The sequence below is a fragment of the Acomys russatus genome, chromosome 3, assembly GCF_903995435.1.
Source record: "Acomys russatus chromosome 3, mAcoRus1.1, whole genome shotgun sequence".
Lineage (NCBI taxonomy): Eukaryota > Metazoa > Chordata > Mammalia > Rodentia > Muridae > Acomys > Acomys russatus.
Window position 1 is genome coordinate 1,071,382 of NC_067139.1, and position 21,067 is coordinate 1,092,448.

The following is a 21,067-nucleotide window of genomic DNA, read 5'->3' on the forward strand; positions in this document are numbered from 1 at the left end:
CTGTCTATGCTTTGGGGGCACTCACGTAGTTGGCATGCAACACCGTGAAGAATTCAGGATTGGTGATGAATTTGACTGCTGGGGACTGAAGCAGCAAGGTGATCTTTTGTGAGTTGACCGGAGACACTGACCCTTCTCTCCTCAGATCTAGAAGAAAGTGAAACGAAGCAATGGGTTATGTTGGGTGGAAAGTCCTTCCTCATTGGGTACCAGACACACCCCCAAGCCCCAACTCACTCACCAGACTTAGGTCAAGATTTTTTTTTTTGTTCCAAATGCTTGAGACAAAAAGTGTTTCAGATTTTTTTCAAGTTATAGAACATATGCATATACATAATGAGGGATTTTAGAGATGAGACACAGTCTGAACATGAAATGTAAGTACCTTTCATTTACACCTTATATACATAGTCTAGAGGCAATTTCACACAACTTTTTTGAGACAGTCTCACAATATAGTGTAACCTAACTTCAAACTCACGATCTTCTTATCTCTGCCCCATAAGTGTTGGGATTAAAATCATGTGTCATCATACCTGGTTTATACAACATTTTGTATAAATTTTATGCATGAACCTCAGAATTTCCCCTTTGTGGCATGATGTTGGCATTCTAAATATGTTTTGAACATTTCAAATTTTGAGTTTTTAAAAGTCAGGAATCATTATTTCTTAGGAAGGTGCCTCACATCTCCTTCTTTTGTCTCTTTTTTGTTTTGTTACAAGTGTTACCTGTAGCTAAGACAGTTTACAGAAGGCATTACAGCTCTCCCCTCCTATAAGCACTCCTCCATGGTGAGACTTTCAAGCTCCTCCCTGGTCAAACTTGCCCTGGCCTGTCCTTTGTTCCATCCAGTTCCACAAAGCAGAAGCAACAAGTCAGCTCTGAGACAGGGGACCAAGCACTCGTGCCTCTGTCTATCTTCTGTCCCCATGTCCACTAAGGGAGCAAGGCAGAGGGATAACTTCCAAACTGAGGCCATCTGAGACTAACCACCACACAGGCAACTCAACAGGTGACCAAAGAGTCCAGCCACATCCTAGCAATCTGCCAGCTTTGCTCAACTTGCACTGCTCACTGGCAGACACGAGGAACAAAGGCAGTTGTGAGTTTATCCACTAAATTTGAGGCTTTTTACTATGCAGTAAATTCCATGTGAACTAATACCAAATCCAAGTCACCCCATGTACCTTCTCTTATCCTGTTTGTAATTACTTGACTCTTGTACCATGTATCTCTCAGAAGACTGAACAAAGAAATTAGTAACAGAAAAATCTAAACCAGGGCTGTTTTGTGTCTGAATGAGAAATCAGAATGGAGACAATTAAAATTAAAATTAAAATTGTTGATTGAAATGTGTGCGTGTGTGTGTGTGTGTGTGTGTGTGTGTGTGCGTGCGCGCGCACGCGCGTCTGTGTGTATGTGTGCACGTGCATTAAAGAAAGAAGGAGCCAGTAAGTAGGGAGATTGCCAACTAAAAGATGTCTCTAAGTTATGACATCATCATTACATTCTAAAAAGTTCCTGCAGCAGTGGCTGTCTACACAAGACCTATTAAAGATGGGGCCAATCCACAGGTCATCATGGATGGGGGAGGATCCCATTGGGGAAGGGTGTTTCATGCCATTTTCTTATGTAGCCACTGATAACTTGTTCTTGCTCTAGTAAATATCCTCTAGCCTACCATCAGGGAAAATTTTTTAACTATTAAACTCAGTGGGCTATGCACATAAAGATTGGTGAGAGAGGAAGAGAGGCAGATGGGAGAAAGAAATTTAGGTTAAAAAATGACTAAAATTCATTGTGTAAGTATGTGAAACTGTCAAACATTTAAAACAATTCAAAAACCAAATCAAATAAGCATGTTCAATATCTCTGTTGCCACAAATTGCTGAGACCTGCCAGAATGAGACTTACAATATCTGCTTGCCTAAAGTGTCTCCAAGCCTGTGTGTGTGTGTGTGTGTGTGTGTGTGTGTGTGTGTGTGTGTGTGTGAAATCTGTCCCTTTTTAACTCAATTGAAAGAAAAAGTGGGTTACTGGGGTTTCACTGTGGTAATTATATATGTTGTTATGGGTACAAAAGGTGGTAGCCGGTCTCATGCTTTCTAACATTACTATTGGCATCTCATATTAGAGTTAAAGAAATGAAAAACAGGACTGTAAGGCTTGATAAATGGTAAAAGCAATACACTCTTGGACTTTGTCAACAAGAAACTCATCAGAGGCCTCTTTGTGCCCAGGTTCCTCCCTGGTCGACCTAAATTTTATCTGAAACACCCAAGACTCATTCAAAATGGATTGTGGCCATTTACCATATTTTATTGATAAGTGGACAATCCTTAGGACGCCAACAGATACATTACTTAGCTGCACAGGCATCTATATTGGCTAAGATTCGGAGTGAGACTCGTCTCCCTACTCACACCTCTAACGCCTCCATCTTGTTCTCACACATTTTGTTGCTCTGCTATGGGTGGTCATGTGGCTATCCCACGAGGCAGGGTTAGGGCTTGCAGTGTTCTGGGTCCCCTGCTCCAATACCTAAGCTTGGCTGGGAAGACTCTGCTTCCGAGTCACTCCCTCCACCTCCTCCTCCTCCGTCTGGTATTTGCTCATAGCTTGGGTTGCCAGGATCTTCTTCAGGTCTCTCTGTTGCGATGGTTCTCTGAATGTTTTGATACCTGTATGTGAAAAAAAAAAAAATGGAAAGACTGGAATCAACTTGTGTTTGTTAATTCTTTGAATAAGGCATTAGGGAAAAAAATCTGTAAAAAAAAATTGTCTTGAAATCAGAAAAAAAAAAAAAGCCAACAATTCCAGTAAGATAGCTAGAAACAATTATTAAGACAACTATCTCCGCACTGTTTGTCTAGGTGGTAGGTAGGGGAGGAGAGATAGTTAGATCCGGAAATAAAGTTTTGAAATCCCATAAGCTCCTGCGAGTTATGACAAAGTGTGGGCTATATGAGTCTCGTGGTCAGGTAGGAGGTGGGGAAGGCTGCTTCAGAAGAAGGGGAGGAAGGAACACAAAGAACCAAGTCTGCAAGTCTAACTGAAGACCAAGTGAGGCATGCATCCAGCCCTGTACAGGGTCACTCTTCCACGGCAGGCCTCTGAAGGAGATGGGCCCTAGTCTTTGCCGGATTTTAAGAAGTGGAGTTTCCCCACCATGGTCTCCAAACTGCTTGCAGGAGGACCTGTTAATTACAGTAACTGAAGAAAAATAGAAACCTGTACTTCTAAGAAGCTGTTCAGATACGGTTTGGTATATTAAGGTTTGAGAGTCACTGGTTTAAAGGTCCCTTTATGTCTTATTTTATCATTCATCATTCACTTCTGATAACATGCCAGAAGACACTTTCGCCAGCAGCAGTAGCTGCAAGACATTTCTTCAGAGTCCATTTTACAACAAAAAGTGGGATCCACACAGTTGATCGTAACATGATGTGCTTGTGTCTCACCTCCCTGCAGCAGGGAGGTTATGGCAAGGTGAAAGATGGCCCACTGTGATATTTCTGGAACACAAGGAATGTAGCCAGGGCAGGAGACCAGAGCCATCAGTGAGAAGCTGCCTGAATCTCTGACTTTAATTAGGGGTAGAGCATTGCTAAAGACTGCAGGGGCTGCTGTTGACAATTCTCTAATAAGTATGGCAGATTATGGATTCCCCAAATGGCTAAAATATCTTTTTAGAGCCATTTACTCTCTTGTTCTCCTTTTTATGATGCAGAATCAAAGTCATCTCCCCTTAGAGGACTGAGTATAGTGCATATGGCAGTTTTGTGATGGAACCCAGAAGACCCGAGGACGCCCAGATCTCAGATGACATCACAGATGCAGAAAGCCTTCCTGTTCCCATTTTATTAGGATTTATCTGTTAATGTAGTCCTGTACTTATTTTATTTGGAGCTAATATATATATATATATATATCATGGAAATCATTATAAAGTCAGTTAAAATAATACAATTTTAATTGCCCATGCATGCATGCAAATAATCATACAAACTAGAAAAAAATCCTTCCCAAACCAAACCATGCCAATCCAACCAAATAATCAAAGCTGTAAAACAAAAACTCACATGGAATTAATTACAATTCTTACAGGAAAGATTATGGCAAAAATGTTGATGCTCTAATATAGGTAAAATGGAAGACATTCCAAAATTCTAGGAACACAGGAATATCTCCTAAACCAGCAAAAACAGACCAGAAAGTGAGATGGAAGTGAAACTATTTTTGTTGTGGTGAAATCTATAAAGCCACATTGTTAACAAATCAGGCATGGGAAACAATAAGCAAACTCTGTTTATCTCCCTGAGGCTGTTTTGGGAACAGAACTACAAAGGAGTTTTCTGAGATAAGATAATCTTAATATTTAAAATGACGTTGGGCTTCAAATTAAAAAATCATAGTAAAACAATAAACAAAATATTTAATAAGACGGGAAGTTAAGTGAATTAAATTATAGCTACTCAGTGAAATATTTACAAGGATTTATATTAATCTGAAGACACAGCAGCAATACAAGGTACATATAGTAAGAAAAAATAAAAATTATATTTTATCATGTCATAACTAGGTAAGAATTATAGCATGCATATTGAAAATAAAAATTAGATGCATATCTTTAAAAGTTTAAACTTTGAGGTAACACAAAGTTTTTTTCTGTTTAAACTTTTAAATCTCCATTAACATTATAATTTCATAAAGTTAACTAAAATATGTTGATTATTTAAAATGAAAATACACGTTGATTTGTTTGCTTGTCATATGTGTATGTGTGTGTGAAAATAGAGTTAATATCATATAGTCTCCAACTGTAGGAATTAACTCAGAAACAATTTTGTATTGCATTCTAGGCAATTTTTGGTATTACAGCCTTTGGATTTGCAGTTCTTAGGGTAAATACTTTGAGCATCACAATCATTCAGTGGGAAGTCAAGGAAGACTCCTCATGATGCTAATTTTCTCAGTGAGACATGACGCTTGTAAATTTCTCTAAGTAACTGGAGGTTGTCAGAAAAAAATTACTTAGATACGGTCACCAGTGAATATGCAGAGTATACAGAGAAAGGCTGTCCTGTGAACATTCGGTCCACTTACGTCTAGTAAAACTAGGTTGTGGCAACCTTCCTTGCAATATGCTTGTTTCTATGGAAACAATTGTAAAGAAATAGGCTGTGACCAAAAACCTTTATGGTTTGTATTAATAACTTAGGCATTCAGCTGCTAACGAAAAAATGGATGGCAAATACCCAAGCAATAAAAGAATGTTCTATAACTAGAGTTCAAATTTAAGTAAGTGTGTGTGTGTGTGTGTGTGTGTGTGTGTGTGTGTGTGTGTGTGCATGTGACTGGGTCTGTGTGCATGTGTGTTTGGTAGCTGGAAGTTGACATCAGGCTCTCTACGTCTTGAGACAGGATCTCTCACTGAAACTGACACTCACCAGCTCAGTTAGACTGTCAACCAAACCCAGGAACCTACTGGTGTAGGATCCCCTACTCTGGGCTTACATGTGTAGGCTGCCACACCTATGTTTCATATGTGTTCTGGGGATCTGGGGTTAGGTCCTGGTGATTGCTCAGTAAGCACTTTACTGACCGAGCCATCCTCTCATGTACCTATTGTTTATTCATTCATTAGGCAGCTTTATTTTCTTCTTTTCACATGTGTATATGTGTGTGAGCACATGTGAGCATGTGTGTATGTCTGTGTATGTGCATGTCACATGCTTTGGCATCCACTAAAGCCAGAGAGGGTGTTAGATCCCACAAGGCTGGAGCTATACGTGACTGTGAGCCACTGGACACGGGTACTAGAGAACAGACTTGAGTCCTTTAGAAGAGCAGGAAGTGTTTCTCACCACTGAGATATCTGTCCAGTTCCTTGTTGTTATTTTTTAAACCTTTAAAAATATGTATACATGTATGTATGTATGTATGTATGTATGTATGAGCGCTCTATCTGCATGTACACCTACATGCCAGAAAGGAATCCTTCAGATCCCTTTATAGATGGCTGTGAGCATCATGTTGTTGCTGGGAATTGAACTCAAAACCTTTGGAAGAGCAGCCAGTGTTCTTAACTGCTGAGGCATCTTACCAGCTCTTGCTTTTATTTTCAAATTAGCTTACAAAGTAGGAAGTGTCCTTATGACATTTTCATGCATGCTTAGCTATAGTTAACACTCCTACCCCTTACTTTCCTTCCTCCCTCTGCACTCATTTTTAATTACACCCTTCCACTCCAGTATTTCCCCTTTAACTTTTGTATCACATGTATTCTGTGTGTCTCTAACAGGTCAAAAAGTCCATTTTAAAAGGCAGGTGCAGGGGGAGTGCAAGATGACAGCACCGATCCCATGCTGCATCTGATTAACAGGAAACCCAGGACTGCACAATGACCTAAAGACCAAACTGAGAACTACAAAACACCAGTGCTGCTGATTCTCAGGGGAGAGGATCCAAATTGTGTGGGGGCAAGGGTGGGTCCGACCTCTAGCCACCCAGCTAACCCATGGAAAATCCCTGGGGACAGCCCACGTTAGCCGCCATCTTGGGAAGGACTGTGGGAAATCCCTGCAGCTTCAGGCCCTCACTGCCAGCTACTGCTTGCAGGATCCTGGACAGAAAAACTATAGGATATACTTGAAACTCTGGGCTCTCACGCCCCTCATCCCATCCCCCACTTTAACCCCCCACCCCACCCCCATCTGTTGTTTGCTAGATCCGGGATAGGGAGCAAATAGGCAGAGCTTAGTCCCAGCACAGGACACAATCCACAATAGCTGCCTCCTGAGAAAAGAGTGGGTGTGGGGCACCCAAGTACCTTTGAGCCCTGAGCTATCTCAGCCCTCCAGCTGCTTGCTGGCCTAGACTGGCTGGGTCATGGAGCAGATAAATATACCCCTGCCATCTCAAGAGGGCCTGTGGAACATCTGAGGAGCTGGGAGACCCAATGTCTTACAGGACCCCTCAACTGCTTAATAGCTGGGAACATACCTTGTGCCTGGTGGCCACAGTCTGCATTAGCTGCCATCCTACAAGCAACTTCAGGCCTTGGTCTGTATAAGAACACCCGCCTGAAGCATAACACTCAGCTACAGCTAAGACAGAAGGTAAGCCCACTGAGCAGAGATCTGCTTGGGCCACATTACTCATTAGCTGCAATCCTGCTAGCAGCTTCTGGCCATGATCTCACCCCGCCTACCTACAACCTATTGGCCAGATCAACCTAGGTCATAGAGCAGAGACTTGTGCAGGCCACACCCCACATTCACTGCTGTTTCATGAGAAGCTTGCAGCTCTAATCTTTCTTGGTTGGCCTGACTCAAATGGGGCATAGAGAACCATCTGGAACACAGCATATAGACAGGGCCCTGCCATCTTGAAAAGGACTGTAGGGTACCTAAGCAACTTTGGGATTAGAAATATATCAGGTCACTCCTCCCCTGCCCAAGCCAACTGGAATACAGTCAGGGAGCCCAGCTGGGCTGAGCTGGGTGCAGGCTCTAACACCCACTGTCCAACATCCTAAGGAGGCCTCTGGGGAGCCCTAGCCAACAATCTTTGCTTTGGAGTTCTCCTTACTTGCTCCCAATCTGTCTGGCCAACCTGGGACACAGATAGCGACCTCATTGGAGGAACCCCTACATCTACTAACACCAGAGACAACCAGATGACTAGCGGACAGCGCAAGAAAAACTAGCAACAAAACTGAGAGCCATATAACAACACAGGAAAGCAGTGATCTTAACACAGCAAGCCCTGGAGATATGAACACCCAAGAAATGCAAGGAGAAGAATTTAAATCTGAGGTGATGAAAAGGGTAGAAGCTTTGAAAGAGGAAAATAAATCACTCAAAGAAACACAGGAAAATACACTCAATCAGATGAAGGGATTGAATAAATCCTATAAAGAACTACAGGAAAATACATCCAAAGAGAGGTATAAGAATTACAGGAAAATTCAATCAAATGGGAGAAAGAAATAAATAAGACTATTCAGGACCTAAAGAGGGAATTAGAAGCAACAAAGAAAACACAAGCTGAGGCAATCTTAGAGTTGGAAAACATAGAGAAGAGAACAGGAACTATGGACATAAGCCACACCAACAAAATATAAGAGATGGCAGAGAGAATCTCAAGTGTGGAAGATTTGATCAAAGTTATCGATACATCAGTCAAAGAAAATGTTAAAACTAAAAAGTTTCTGACACAAAACACACAAGAAATCTGGGACACTATAAAAAGGCCAAATCCAAGAATAATAGTAATAGAAGAAGACTCCAAGCCCCAAGGCCCAGAAAATATTTTCAACAGAATCATAGAAGAAAACTTCCCCAACCTAAAGAAAGAAATGCCCATTAATATGCAAGAAGCCTACAGAATTCCTGCATTAATACACAAGAAGCCTACAGATTCAACCAGAAAAGAAAATCCCCCTGTCACTTAATAATCAAAACATAAAATGTACAGAACAAAGAAAGAATATTAAAAGCTGAAAGAGAAAAAGGTCAAGTCAGAAATAAAGGCAAACCCATCAGAATTACACCTGACTTCTCAACAAAGTCTATGAAAGCTAGAAGGGCCTGGATGGATGTCATGCAAACATTAAGAGAATATAGATGCCAACTCAGAATACTATACCCAGCAAAACTTTCAATCACTGTAGATGGTGAAAGCAAGATATTCCATGACAAAACCAAGTTTAATCAGTACCTAATCATAAATCCATTCCTACAGAAGGTACTAAATGGAAATTTCCAACCCCAAAAGGCTAACTACACCCAGGAAAACACAGGAAATAAATAACTGCACATCCACAAATCCAAAACACAGAAACACACACATCAAAATAAGAGGAACTAACAACCACTGGTCATTAATATCTCTTAACGTGAATTGCCTCAACCACCCAGTAAAGAGACACATGCTGACAGAATGGATGCAAAACTGGAATCCATCATTCTGCTGCACACAAGAAACACACCTCAGTAATAAAGTAAACATTACCTCAGAGTAAAGGGTTGGAAAACTGTATTCCAAGCAAACGGACCTAAGAAACAAGCTGGAACACCACTCTAGTATCTAAGAAAATAGACATTCAACCAAAACTAATCAAAAGAGATAGGGAAGGTCAGTACATCCTCATCAAAGGAAAAATACGCCAAGATGATTTCTTAATTCTGAACATCTATGCCCCAAATGCAGGAGCACCCACATTTGTAAAAGAAGCATTATTAAAACTTAAGCCACACATTGAATCTCACACATTAATAGTGGGAGAATTCAATACACCTCTCTCCACAATAGACAGATCATCAAGACAGAAACTAAATGGAGAAACAAGGAAACTAATAGACATCATGAAACAAATGGACCTAACTGATATCTACAGAACATTTCGCCTAAACACAAAAGATTACACCTTCTTTTCAGCACCTCACAGAACCTTTTCCAAAATTGACCACATAGTGGACCACAAAGAAAACCCCAACAGATACAAGAAAATTGAAATAATCCTTTGCATCTTATCAGACTACCATAAATTAAAGATGGAACTCAATAACAAAAGAAACAACCAAAAGCCTACAAACTCATGGAAACTGAACAACTCCCTACTCAATGACATCTGGATAAGGGACAAAGTAAAAAGAGAAATTAAAAACTTCCTAGAATTCAATGCAACAGAAGGCACAACATGCCCAAACCTATGGGACACAATGAAAGCAGTACTGAGAGGAAAGCTCATAGAAATAAGTGCCTTTATAAAGAAACTGGAGAGATCCCATACTAGCAACTTAACAGCACACCTGAAAGTTCTAGAACAAAAGGAAGCAGACACACCGGAGAGGAGTAGACATCTGGAAATCATCAAACTCAGGGCTGAAATCAATAAATTGGAAACAAATAAAACAATTCAAAGAATCAATCAAACCAAGAGCTGGTTCTTTGAGAAAATCAACAAGATCAACAAACCTTTAGCCAAACTAACTAAAAGGCAGAGGAAAAGGACTCAAATCAACAAAATCAGAAATGAAAAGGGAGACGTAATGACAGATACTGGGGAAATCCAAAGAATCATCAGGTCTTACTTCAAAAGCCTATATGTCACAAAATTAAAAAACCTAAATGAAATGAACAATTTTCTTGATAGCTACCAAGTACCACAATTGAATCAAGACAAGGTAAACAAATTGAATAGTCCTGTCACACCTAAGGAAATAGAGGCAGTCATCAAAAGTCTCACAACCACAACAATAACAGTGACAACAAGCCCATGACCAGATGGATTCAGTGCAGAATTCTACCAGACCTTCAGAGCTAATACCAATTCTCTTCAAACTATTCCATAAAATAGAAACAGAAGGAACATTATCAAACTCATTCTATGAGGCCAAGTCACCTTGATACCTAAACCACAGAAAGACTCAAGAAAGAGAGTTTCAGACCAATTTCTCTTATGAATATTGATGCAAAAATACTCAATAAAATACTTGCAAACTGAATTCAAGAACACATCAAAACTATCATTCACCATTACCAAGTAGGCTTCATCCCAGGCATGCAAGGGTGGTTCAATATACGGAAATCCATCAATGTAATTCATCATATCAACAAACTGAAAGAAAAAAACCACATGATCATCTCCTTAGATGCCAAAAAAGCATTCGACAAAATCCAACACCCATTTATATTAAAAGTCCTGGAGAGAGCAGAGATACAAGGCACATACCTAAACATAACAAAGACAGAATGCAATAAGCCTATAGCCAACATAAAACTAAATGGAAAGAAACTTAAATCAATTCCACTGAAATCAGAGACAAGACAAAGCTGTCTACTCTTTCCATAGATCTTGAATATAGTACTTGAAGTCCTAGGCTAGAGCTATAAGACAACTAAAGGAGATCAAGGGTATACAAATTGGAAAAGAAGTCAAACTATCACTATTTGCAGATGATATGATAGTTTACATAAGTGACCCCAAAAATTCTATCAAGGAATTCCTACAGCTAATAAACTCCTTCAGCAAAGTAGCTAGATACAAAATAAACTCAAAAAAAAAAAAAAAAAAAAAAAAAAAAAAAAAAAAAGAAATCAGTAGCCCTCCTGTATACAAGTGACAAAGAGGCTGAGAAAGAAGTTAGGGAAACAACATCCTACACAATAGCCACAAATAATATAAAGTATATTGGTGTAACTCTAACCAAGAAAGTGAAAGACCTGTATGAAAAAAACCTTCAATCTCTGAAGAAAGGATTTGAAGATTTCAGAAGATGGAAAGATCTCCCATGCTCATGGATTAGGAGAATCAACATAGTGAAAATGGCCATCTTACCAAAAGCAATCCACAGATTCAATGCAATTCCCATAAAAATACCCACACAATTCTTTACCAACCTTGAAAGATCAATTCTCAACTTCATATGGAAAAACAGAAAACCCAGAATAGCTAAAATGATCCTGTACAATAGAAGATCTTCTGAAGGAGTCTGTATCTAGGTTCTCAAGCTGCACTATAGAGCAACAGTAATAAAAACAGCATGGCACTGGCATGGAAATAGGCTGGTTGATCAATGGAACTGAATCAAAGACCCAGAAATAAACCCACATACCTATGGACACTTGATGTTTGACAAAGAAGTCAAATCCATACAGTCGAAAAAAGATAGCATCTTCAACAAATGGTGCTGGTCTAACTGGGTGGCTACATGTAGAAAAGTGAAAATAGATCCATATCTATCAACCTGCACAACAACTGAAGTAGAAAAGACCTCAACATAAAACCAGAGACACCAAGTCACTTAGAAGAAAAAGTGGGGAAGAGCCTTGAGCTCATCAGCACAGGAGACAACTTCCTGAACAGAACACGAAGAACTCAGGCCCTAAGATCAACCATCAATAAATGGGACCTTATCAAACTGAAAAGCTTCTGTAAGGTGAAGGAGACTGTCAACAGAACAAAACAACAGCCTACAGACTGGGAAAAGATCTTGACCAACCCTACATTGGACAAAGGGCTAATATCCAAAATATATAAAGAACTCAAGAAATTAAACACCACCAATTAAAAATGAGGCACAGAACTAAACAGAGAATTCTCTACAGAGGAATATTGAATGGCTGAGAAACACTTAAAGAAATGCTTAATATCCGTAGTTATCATGGAAATGCAACTCAAAATGACTCTGAGATTCCAGAATGGAATCTCCAAATGGCTAGGATCAAAAACTCAGGTGACAGCACATGCTGGTGAGGATGTGGAGAAAGGGGAACACTCTCCCATTGCTGATGGGACTGCAAACTTGTACAATTACTTTGGAAATCTATCTTGTGTTTTCTCAGGAAATTGGGAAGAATTCTACCTCAGGACCCAGCCATACCATTCCTGGGAATAAACTCAAATGATTCTCCACCATACAACAAGGACATTTGTTCAACAATGTTCATAGAAACTTATTTGTAATAGCCAGAATCTGGAAACAAACTAGATGTCCCTCAACTGAAGAATGAATAAAGAAACTGTGGTACATCTACACAATGGAATACTATCCAGCTATTAAAAAACAAGGACATCTTGAAATTTGCCAGCAAATGGATGGAACTGGAAAAGATCATCCTGAGTGAGGTCACCCAGACCCAGAAAGACATGCATGGTATATACTCACTCATCATCAGACATTAGGCACGTAATACAAGATAATTACACCATAAAACAGACTCAGAAATATCAAGTAAGGACCATGTATGATATGGACCTACACTCACTGCTCGGATATAGTAGCACAGTCTCTTGTGGATCCCACGTGTGGAGAGTAGGAACTACTTCAGATATGCACTCTGGCCACCAAACTTACTTAGATCACTTCCCCCTGGCAAGACAGCCTTGCCTGGCTGTAGAGGAAGAGGTTACAGCTAATACAGATGATATTTGATAGGCTGAGGTCAGATAGTAGGGAAAGAGGGCTCCCCTGTCTGAGTACTAAGGGAGGGAAGGAGAGGGGATGAGGGAGGGAGGGGGCATTGGAAGGGAATGAGGGAGGAGCCTACAATCAGGATGTGAAGAATTTAAACTGCAGAACAAACAGGTAACTTATATTGCTAATCCCATCATATGGGACTAGCTCTGAGACTGGTTGAAACATGAATGTCTAGGCATAGACAATGCTTCTTGTTGACTACAGAACACCTGTGAATTACTATTAGATGCCATTCTTCATATGGCCTGAAGATTTACAGATGTCTTCTTTTCCTGCTCAAAGAGCAGAAATCCAGCCTTAATTGTTCTGTGCATCATGCACATCTTATACATTTATAATTTTAGGACTGTACAATGTGTGTGAGAAATTATATGCTTTCAGAACAAAAGAACAAGACACTGACATTGGATCAGACCTGACAGGATGCATTCCTTGCAGCATACTGGACATTGACATCCTGTTTGGAGAAAGGGGTTAAAAAGAAGGGGCAATATAGACATATATAGGGAAGATAGAACAAAAAGTAGATTACTGAATCTACTCCTCAACTTAATGCCTCAATTGTCACTCACAAGGTATTTTTAATTCACTGGTATAGAATTTTGTATATAGATGCAAAATAAGTTTAATTCTAGATACAGTGATATAGAATTCAAATGTAAGATTACTCTTCACATACACTATATATATACATATTTATATATTTATACTCTAATATAAGTTATTCTACCCATATAACTCAATTATAATACAAGGTTTACTTCCAATGCTTTGAAAGTGGTATAGCAAGCCGTTTAGGAGAAATAAGTTATACAGATTAAATATTAGTAGATTAAATCATGGTCATGACAATTGCTAGTCTACTTTTATCACAAGAATATACATCTTAAGTGGAGCAGATAGATATGACTCTATAGAAAGATAAGGAAGGATAGGTAGACAAGATCTTCAACAACCCCAGAGACATGCAGAATATGACATTTAAAAATGTTTTTATTACTTTAAAGATTCATTGACAATGAGACAGGTTAACTCCTGGCAACACCCAGCCTTCCTCAAAAAGGATGATGAGCATCAAAGAACATTCTTATGGAGATGGCTTCAAATGTGACAAACTAGCCACTGGGGAAAAGGTCCTCATTTCTACCACAGACAGAATTCTGTCTAAAAAAAGGGCAAGCTTGGATGCAGGCAGAGTCGATGGCCAAACTTTGCCAAGACAGGATAAGCAAGTTCTCAATAGCTCCTGCCTCACAAATATGTCTGTCAGATATATTGGGCCAGAAGGCTGAAGAAGATGTTCCAATGTTATAGAGAGCTTTGGGTGACTATTCAAGTAGAAAACTGTCTCTGTCATCTTCTCATTTGGAAGGCTACTAACCTGCACTCCTGGCATGCTCAGTAATCAAGTTTATTCATTCTCAAGTCTCTGATGGAGTTGAAGACCAGATAGCTTAGCTTTACAATGAAGCTTAGTTGTTTAGGGGTTAGGATGTTTTTAGATCTAGATTGTCGTTTGAAGTTGATAATGACAATATGTGATGGAGAATGTTTTACATTCAGAAATTTAGATGCACCAAGATAGGAAAGTGTCTTCTTCAAGACTATCAAATACAAATAGCAAAAACACTAAGAATGTAACATTTATATAATTCCTGATTGTGTCATGGTTCTTTTTGCTATAGGTAATCTATTGTATGTATGTATGTGTAATAATATAAATGTACATGTAAAAAATAAAATAATAAAAAAAGGCAGATCCAGGTAAATCTTAAAGGCTTTGCTATTAATAAATATCCTTAACCTTGGTTTTTATCCTTTTCAGCCCCCATCAACTTCTTCTTTAACTTAGCACTTGAAAAGTAAACAAGAAAGGATGTGGATGCAATTTTAACTGATGTGAGCCTGACGCTTGGACTTCTAGTGACAAAAAGGATCCTGAAGTAATTGATTACTCTGTCCTCAATGATGAGAGAGGAGAGATGTTGCTGGCTTGAAACACAGTGGCTCAGCACCATGGTTGCAACCCAAACCCAAGTAATATCTGTGCAAGTTCAAGAGTGATGGTACAGTTTTTAATCAAAATGATCCTGGAAGAATTTCCCCTTCTTATAGGATCTTGATATGTTGTTCACACTGGCCTTGAACTTGAGATTCTCCTGACTCAGCATCCCAAATAGCTGGAATTACACAAGTGAGCCACCAGAGTCCAGTTCAAAATATATTTTAAAGCATTTATTCTTTTCTAGGATAAAGACTTGAATTTTTGAAGAATTACTCTTTATGGGTGTACAATGATAATGAGGTGAAGAAAAGCTCTACGGAGATGGATGGTCAGTGTTGACGAGACTAGGACAAAGGCTACCATGATTTAAGAGGGAGATTTTCTATAGGGACATCTTTTATTTTTATGGAACCTATCCTTTCAGTGTTAGCTATTTTAAGTCTGTATCTTTGGGGGAATCTTCCAAAATGTGCCGCCTTGTGTAATTTTACATAAAAATTTTTTTGGGGGAGAGTTGTGGGGATCCTCAAATCCTTGGTGAGTGTCCTGGGGGATGGGGCCATAATTAGAGAACTTTTGAATTTCAGTGTGTACCAGTAAGAAATTCAGAGGAACCCTGTCTTTAAATGTCACTCAAGCTCAACATGCTTTCTGTCACTAACTTCCAAACCCAGCCTTCCATGTACTTACTGGGAACAGGCTTCTTAGCACTGTTAATTTTGTTCGGCTTCCTTACAGTGAGCAGGAGAGCAGAAGAGGGGTTTCTTACCATCCTTATCTAAGGGAGGCTTATAGGGTCTTCTTCTGTATCAGTCACCAACCTTCTGTTAAGCTGCTCCATCTGGTGGACAGACCCGGACCTGATCATCCCGTCTGGGGTAGGCGCCACTGTTGGTCGCTGCCAGGTGGTTGTGCGATTTACATGGTCCACATAAAAGACCCGTCCATGGCTGTCAATTCGAGCTTCCCAGTCTAATGTTTAATAAAAGGACAAAAATGTCAAGTACAGACTACTGACCCATAAAGAGCTCACCAGTGGCTCATTACGAAAAGCCCCACCCCCGCCGTCTAGCACCTGTCATAGTGACTAGGGAGTTAGGACCAGCTTCCCAGAAAGGAGCTAATATAGTCAGGCTTTCTACTTTGCCGTGATAATTGTGATTCCTTGACTAGAATATATGCTTAAACTTGATAGTGACTAAAGAAAATTTGCTTACTGCTTTAATAATCTTGCTAGTTACTCAAGAAACAGTTGCAGAAGACTGGGCAAAGCCTGCAGTGGACATTGGTGTCATAATGTTGCAGAGTCTGTTCTTCACTCGGGCTAACAGGTGCCTGGGGCAGTTGCAGTGGCTCTTGTATTTAAGTCCTTTTTTTAATTTAGTTATGAAACACTGTGCCTACAACTTTAGAAAGCTTTTTCTAAACTGAGAAGGCTAAGCAATTGTAGCTCCTTTTAAGGAGGATAAAGGAAGAATTTGATAAGTATAGTTTCAAAATATCCATGTGACCAAATGTAAATTCAAAGTATATATTGAACCAACCAATGGTTGGCTAACAAAACCAAAATAAACCAGTAGAACAATATAATAAACATCAAGCTGGAGGGAAGAAGGGGAACGGGAAAGTGATGCAGTCACACTTTAATTAAGATGTATTTAAAATAAAAGGATAAAAACATTTTAAAGTTATCTTTTTTATTTTGAGATTATAATTATAATTCTTTTCCTTCCTTCAAACACTCTTGTATACCTGTTCTTGTGTTTTTTCAAATGTATGGCCTCCTTTATCATTAATTGTTGTTATATACATGTATATATATATTCATATATATATACATATATATATATATATATGTATATATATATACGTATATAAACCTTGTTGCTAAGTAACCATTACAAAGAGTGGAAGGAGTCAAGGCAGAAGCATAGATGATTGGGTGATGTACATGTAAGCTGAAGTAAATTGAAATCCATGAATAAACCCCTTGAAACTGATACCTAAATGTGATTCATGTGTATCTGAACTAGGCATATAAGAGCAATGAATCACATTAATGGGGCAAAACTTTTGTAGTGCGCATATAAAAATGTGGTGGAAATAACAGCAATGTGGTGTCATGTTGAAAATGCGAAAGAAATACTAAGCAGGCTAAGACAAATAGGAAGCATAATTTCAAAGGAGAAAAACCACTTGGCCTTTTAAGTGAGAAAAGACAGTTTTGGGAGTGGGTCAGATATTAATAGTTACCTTGAAACCTTGTCACTAAGGAATGACATAATGACTCACAAGTTTTAAATGGAAGATAAATTTAGTATACTTATGGTTTTATAGTATATGGCATATCTGTGTGGAAATGTAATTTCATATGTCTAACAGAGGATTGTTACTGTCCAGGGAAAACCCAAATACCAGGAAACCTCAAATTTAATTCATATGACAAATGGAAGGAAAAATGTACTTAAATTACAGAAATATAGTCTAGGAAGATTTTCCTAAAATAGGCTATTAGTTAATTCAGATGTGAAGTATTATCAAAATAAGTACCCTATTGATCATTGTATATGTTTGTAATTTCATAACTTCATAATTAATTTTGTTCCAAACGTTTGACTTTCCTTTGTTCTTTATAGAAAAGCTACCGAACAATTGTTTTTCTTGAACTGTCATCCAATACAGAATAAGAATTAACTTTCAAATAATACCATGTTATTTAATTCAAGTGAGAAAACTCCACTCATACTTGCTATAAACTAGGAACTATGTCAAGTCCTAAGGTCACAGACAGATAACACAGATCCTTCCTTACTCTAGGGGAAAGCAAGAACTTCTCCACTAGCCTTGAAAAATTTCCAAGGTGGGTGGGATGGGGACTGGAGAATGGAACACTGATAACACATTCTTAACCAACTTTCAAATCAAATCACTCCTGGACAGCATGCTCATCCAGACTCTAAGCTCTTTCATTACATAATAGTGCTCTTATATTCTTATACATATTCATGGTATAATTAGCTGAATTTGAGTGTGTTTTCTGTGTTGCTTTGTAAAGAATTTATTTTCACATAAAAATAGGCCTCAGCATGATTATAAGGATTAAGCCTTGTGATGTCATGTGTTCACTTAGACCCCTGAAACAGTACCCATCCTCCACTGGGGCAACTTACAGCAGTGTTGGTCAGGTTGAGTCACTTAGAATAGAGTGAACTACTGGATACCAAATTATGTCCTAAAAAGAACTTCACCACGTGTTGCTTTTATTGTTGGGCTGTGTATTTAGGTAGTTTAATAAATGCAATGTCTTTACAGACATTTTTCTTGAACCTTGTAGACATACATTTAATTGCTTTTTTGCCCTTACTCCTTGGTGCCATCTCAACTACACTATGACAAAGACAAACTTCAGCTCCTTCCTACAAAGCCTCTTTCCATCAGTCCAGGTTAAAGCTGAGCCGTTATAAAGTCTCATTTTCCCCTCATGCACATACTCAACAAATCATCAAAGTTCAGGTATGTTCAGATCACTAACGTTTCTTATCTTGGCCACTGCGATAACCTTATGTTATGTCCCATAGACTTTTATCTCCTCAGTTTATTTCCATTACAACAACTAGGGGAAGCCTTTCAAAATACAGGTCGGAAATGTTCCCTGCTCATAGCAACGTGATGTGTTCCCCCCTCGTTCAGAGTAAAAACTAAACCTCTCCATTGGTTTTCAACCAGTGGGTTGTGACCCCTTTGGCAACCTCTGTCTTAGAAAATATTTACACTGTGATTCATAACAGTAGCAAAAGTGCAGTTTCGAAGTGGCAGTAAAAACAATGCTGTGGTCAGGGTCACCACAGCATGGGGAACTGTGTAAGGGTCGCAGCACTAGGAGGGTTGACAACCTTTCTCTGCAGCAGTCTACCAAGCCCCAGGTGATTGTTTTGTGCTTGGCCTTATTGTCTGTGACATTCTGTCTTCCTCGGTGGTTTTAGATGCGTTGGTTTTATTCTCCAAGCCCATCATTATGCCCCCACTTAGAGCTCGGCAGCTGCTATGGCTGCTCCCTCTGCCTCTAAAGTTTTCCCTCAGCATTTGTATGTATCGCTCCCCTGTCTTACCCACTATTGCCCTCTTAGGAAAGCGTGTTTAGACTTCTGTATCTGCAAACCAGTGTCTACTACACAGGAAAAGACTCCTTACCTTCATCTGCTTTTGTTCTTTCATCTCATTTATCATCAGTTAACACTAGGCTCCTATTTATTATTTTATTGTTTACTACCCACCTCGCAGGTTAACATACAGATGCTCTATGAGGACTGGAACCATTGTCCAGCTGGCTTACCTAGAACAGACCAATTGCGGACTATTCAGCAAATACTTGATGAATAATGACTGTCAGTAATGAAGTCACTCGTGTTTTATTTAAGATTGTCTAACAAAATCCTGTGGTCAGAATTTATTAGCGTATTTTCATTGCTATGTGGACAGAAAGTTAAAACCTATTTGGAGTCTATTTTAATTGCTGAGGGTGCTTTATACTAGGTAATGGCTTTATGCCAAATTATTTATAATGAATTTATTTATAACTAGCTCTGCTTCTGTACGGATTGGAGATCCACATTATGTACATGTGTAGATAGGATTTTTTTTGTGTGTGTGAGAAAGAGGCTGTTTCTTGGAAATAACATGTTATACATACATTAAAAAAAATGCTAAGCAGGAACTCTATGAAATATGATAGGAGTTTTACTCTTTTCTAAGTCATATCATAAATCAGTATATAAAATGAAGAAAGAAATCAAGCATCAAAAATTAAAGAAGATCATGTTTGCCTTGGTCTCTGAAAAATAAATGTGGTGATGCTTTAAGCTAGTGTGCATATTAAAGACATTTATACACTGACCAAAAACAGCCTGGGAAGGAAAAGGTTTATTTAGGCTACAGGCGACAGTACACCATCCAGGGAAGCCAGGACAGGTGTTCGCGGCAGGAGCTTGAAGCAGGACATAGAGGAATGCTGCTTACTGGCTTGGTTCCATGCTACACTGTTTTATAAGGTGTAGGACAGAAGGTTTGGTGGGAAAAGGCTCAGCAATTCTCCTGCATTACAGAGGAACCAAGGTTTTCCAACCATTAAAAAATGTTTAAAAAAAGACATTTGTAATTTTCTCACTGTTAAAGTATGACTGAAGAGGGAGAAAAGTAGTATTCATATAAAATACATGTTACCAAGAACAGATGAATTCCTAAATAACCAATTTTTCCTTTTAGAAACTTCAATTGCCTAATGCAACCTTGTCTAAAAATATGAATTTTGGGAATAAATTTGCATTTATAATAATGTATCCAACATTAAAGGTTATCTTTATGTGGAAAAATCTTGAAGCCAAACAGAGCAGCTCCAGAATTCATAAGCACTTATTTGTGTTAAATGAGGTTATAACATTTGCAGCTTCATTTCCTTCCCCTAAATATTTTAATGGAGAGGTATGTTAAGCCTGCCTGGCACACACACACACTACCTAGTCCAAACTCAGCACTTAGCAGATGAGGACATTAAAGCTTTTATTCCCACAAACAATGAGACATAATATTTTAGATATTAAATGAATTTCCTAAGTTCAAATAACTAGCTAAAGAATTATTAATTATATAGGACAGTAACTAGGGTAAAATGATATTGAATTCTATCCTAAAAATAATAGTTTCCCTGGAAATGCCTAAGAACTATGGCAGACATTTAGACTTTTTAATCCTTTGATGCAAGTTATAGTTAGGAAAGTATAATTTCTTAAAACATTATGGATAAAGTTGTTCTATCGTATGGAGACACTTGTGAATAATGGATTTGCTGGAGAAAAAAAGAGTCCTATTTCCAACTGAAAATTTAAAAGTGGTAAATTTAGTATTGAAAGGCTATAAACAAAGACTAGTTGTGTCTTGTAAAGACATGTTACCTTTTTTTTTTTTTTTTTTTTTTTTTTGCCTCTCCCTCAGAAACTTAGGGGTTGTAACAACATTTCACTATTACTTCAATACCATATATTGAAACAGCTTGTTAAAAAGGGAGTTTTATGGT

At 38.6% G+C, this 21,067-nt stretch overlaps 1 protein-coding gene across 1 annotated transcript in view; it reads right to left on the reverse strand.

Moving 5' to 3' along the window:
* The window catches only part of Hecw1 (HECT, C2 and WW domain containing E3 ubiquitin protein ligase 1), a 335,971-nt gene that overhangs the window by 66,219 nt on the left and 248,685 nt on the right, over positions 1 to 21,067 (reverse strand). Inside the window, exons 11-13 of the mRNA XM_051167947.1 lie at positions 15,819 to 15,969; positions 2,545 to 2,684; positions 26 to 147 (exon numbers count right to left, since the gene is read on the reverse strand). Coding sequence (XP_051023904.1) covers positions 26 to 147; positions 2,545 to 2,684; positions 15,819 to 15,969 — 413 coding nt within the window. The remainder of the gene's footprint in view (positions 1 to 25; positions 148 to 2,544; positions 2,685 to 15,818; positions 15,970 to 21,067) is intronic.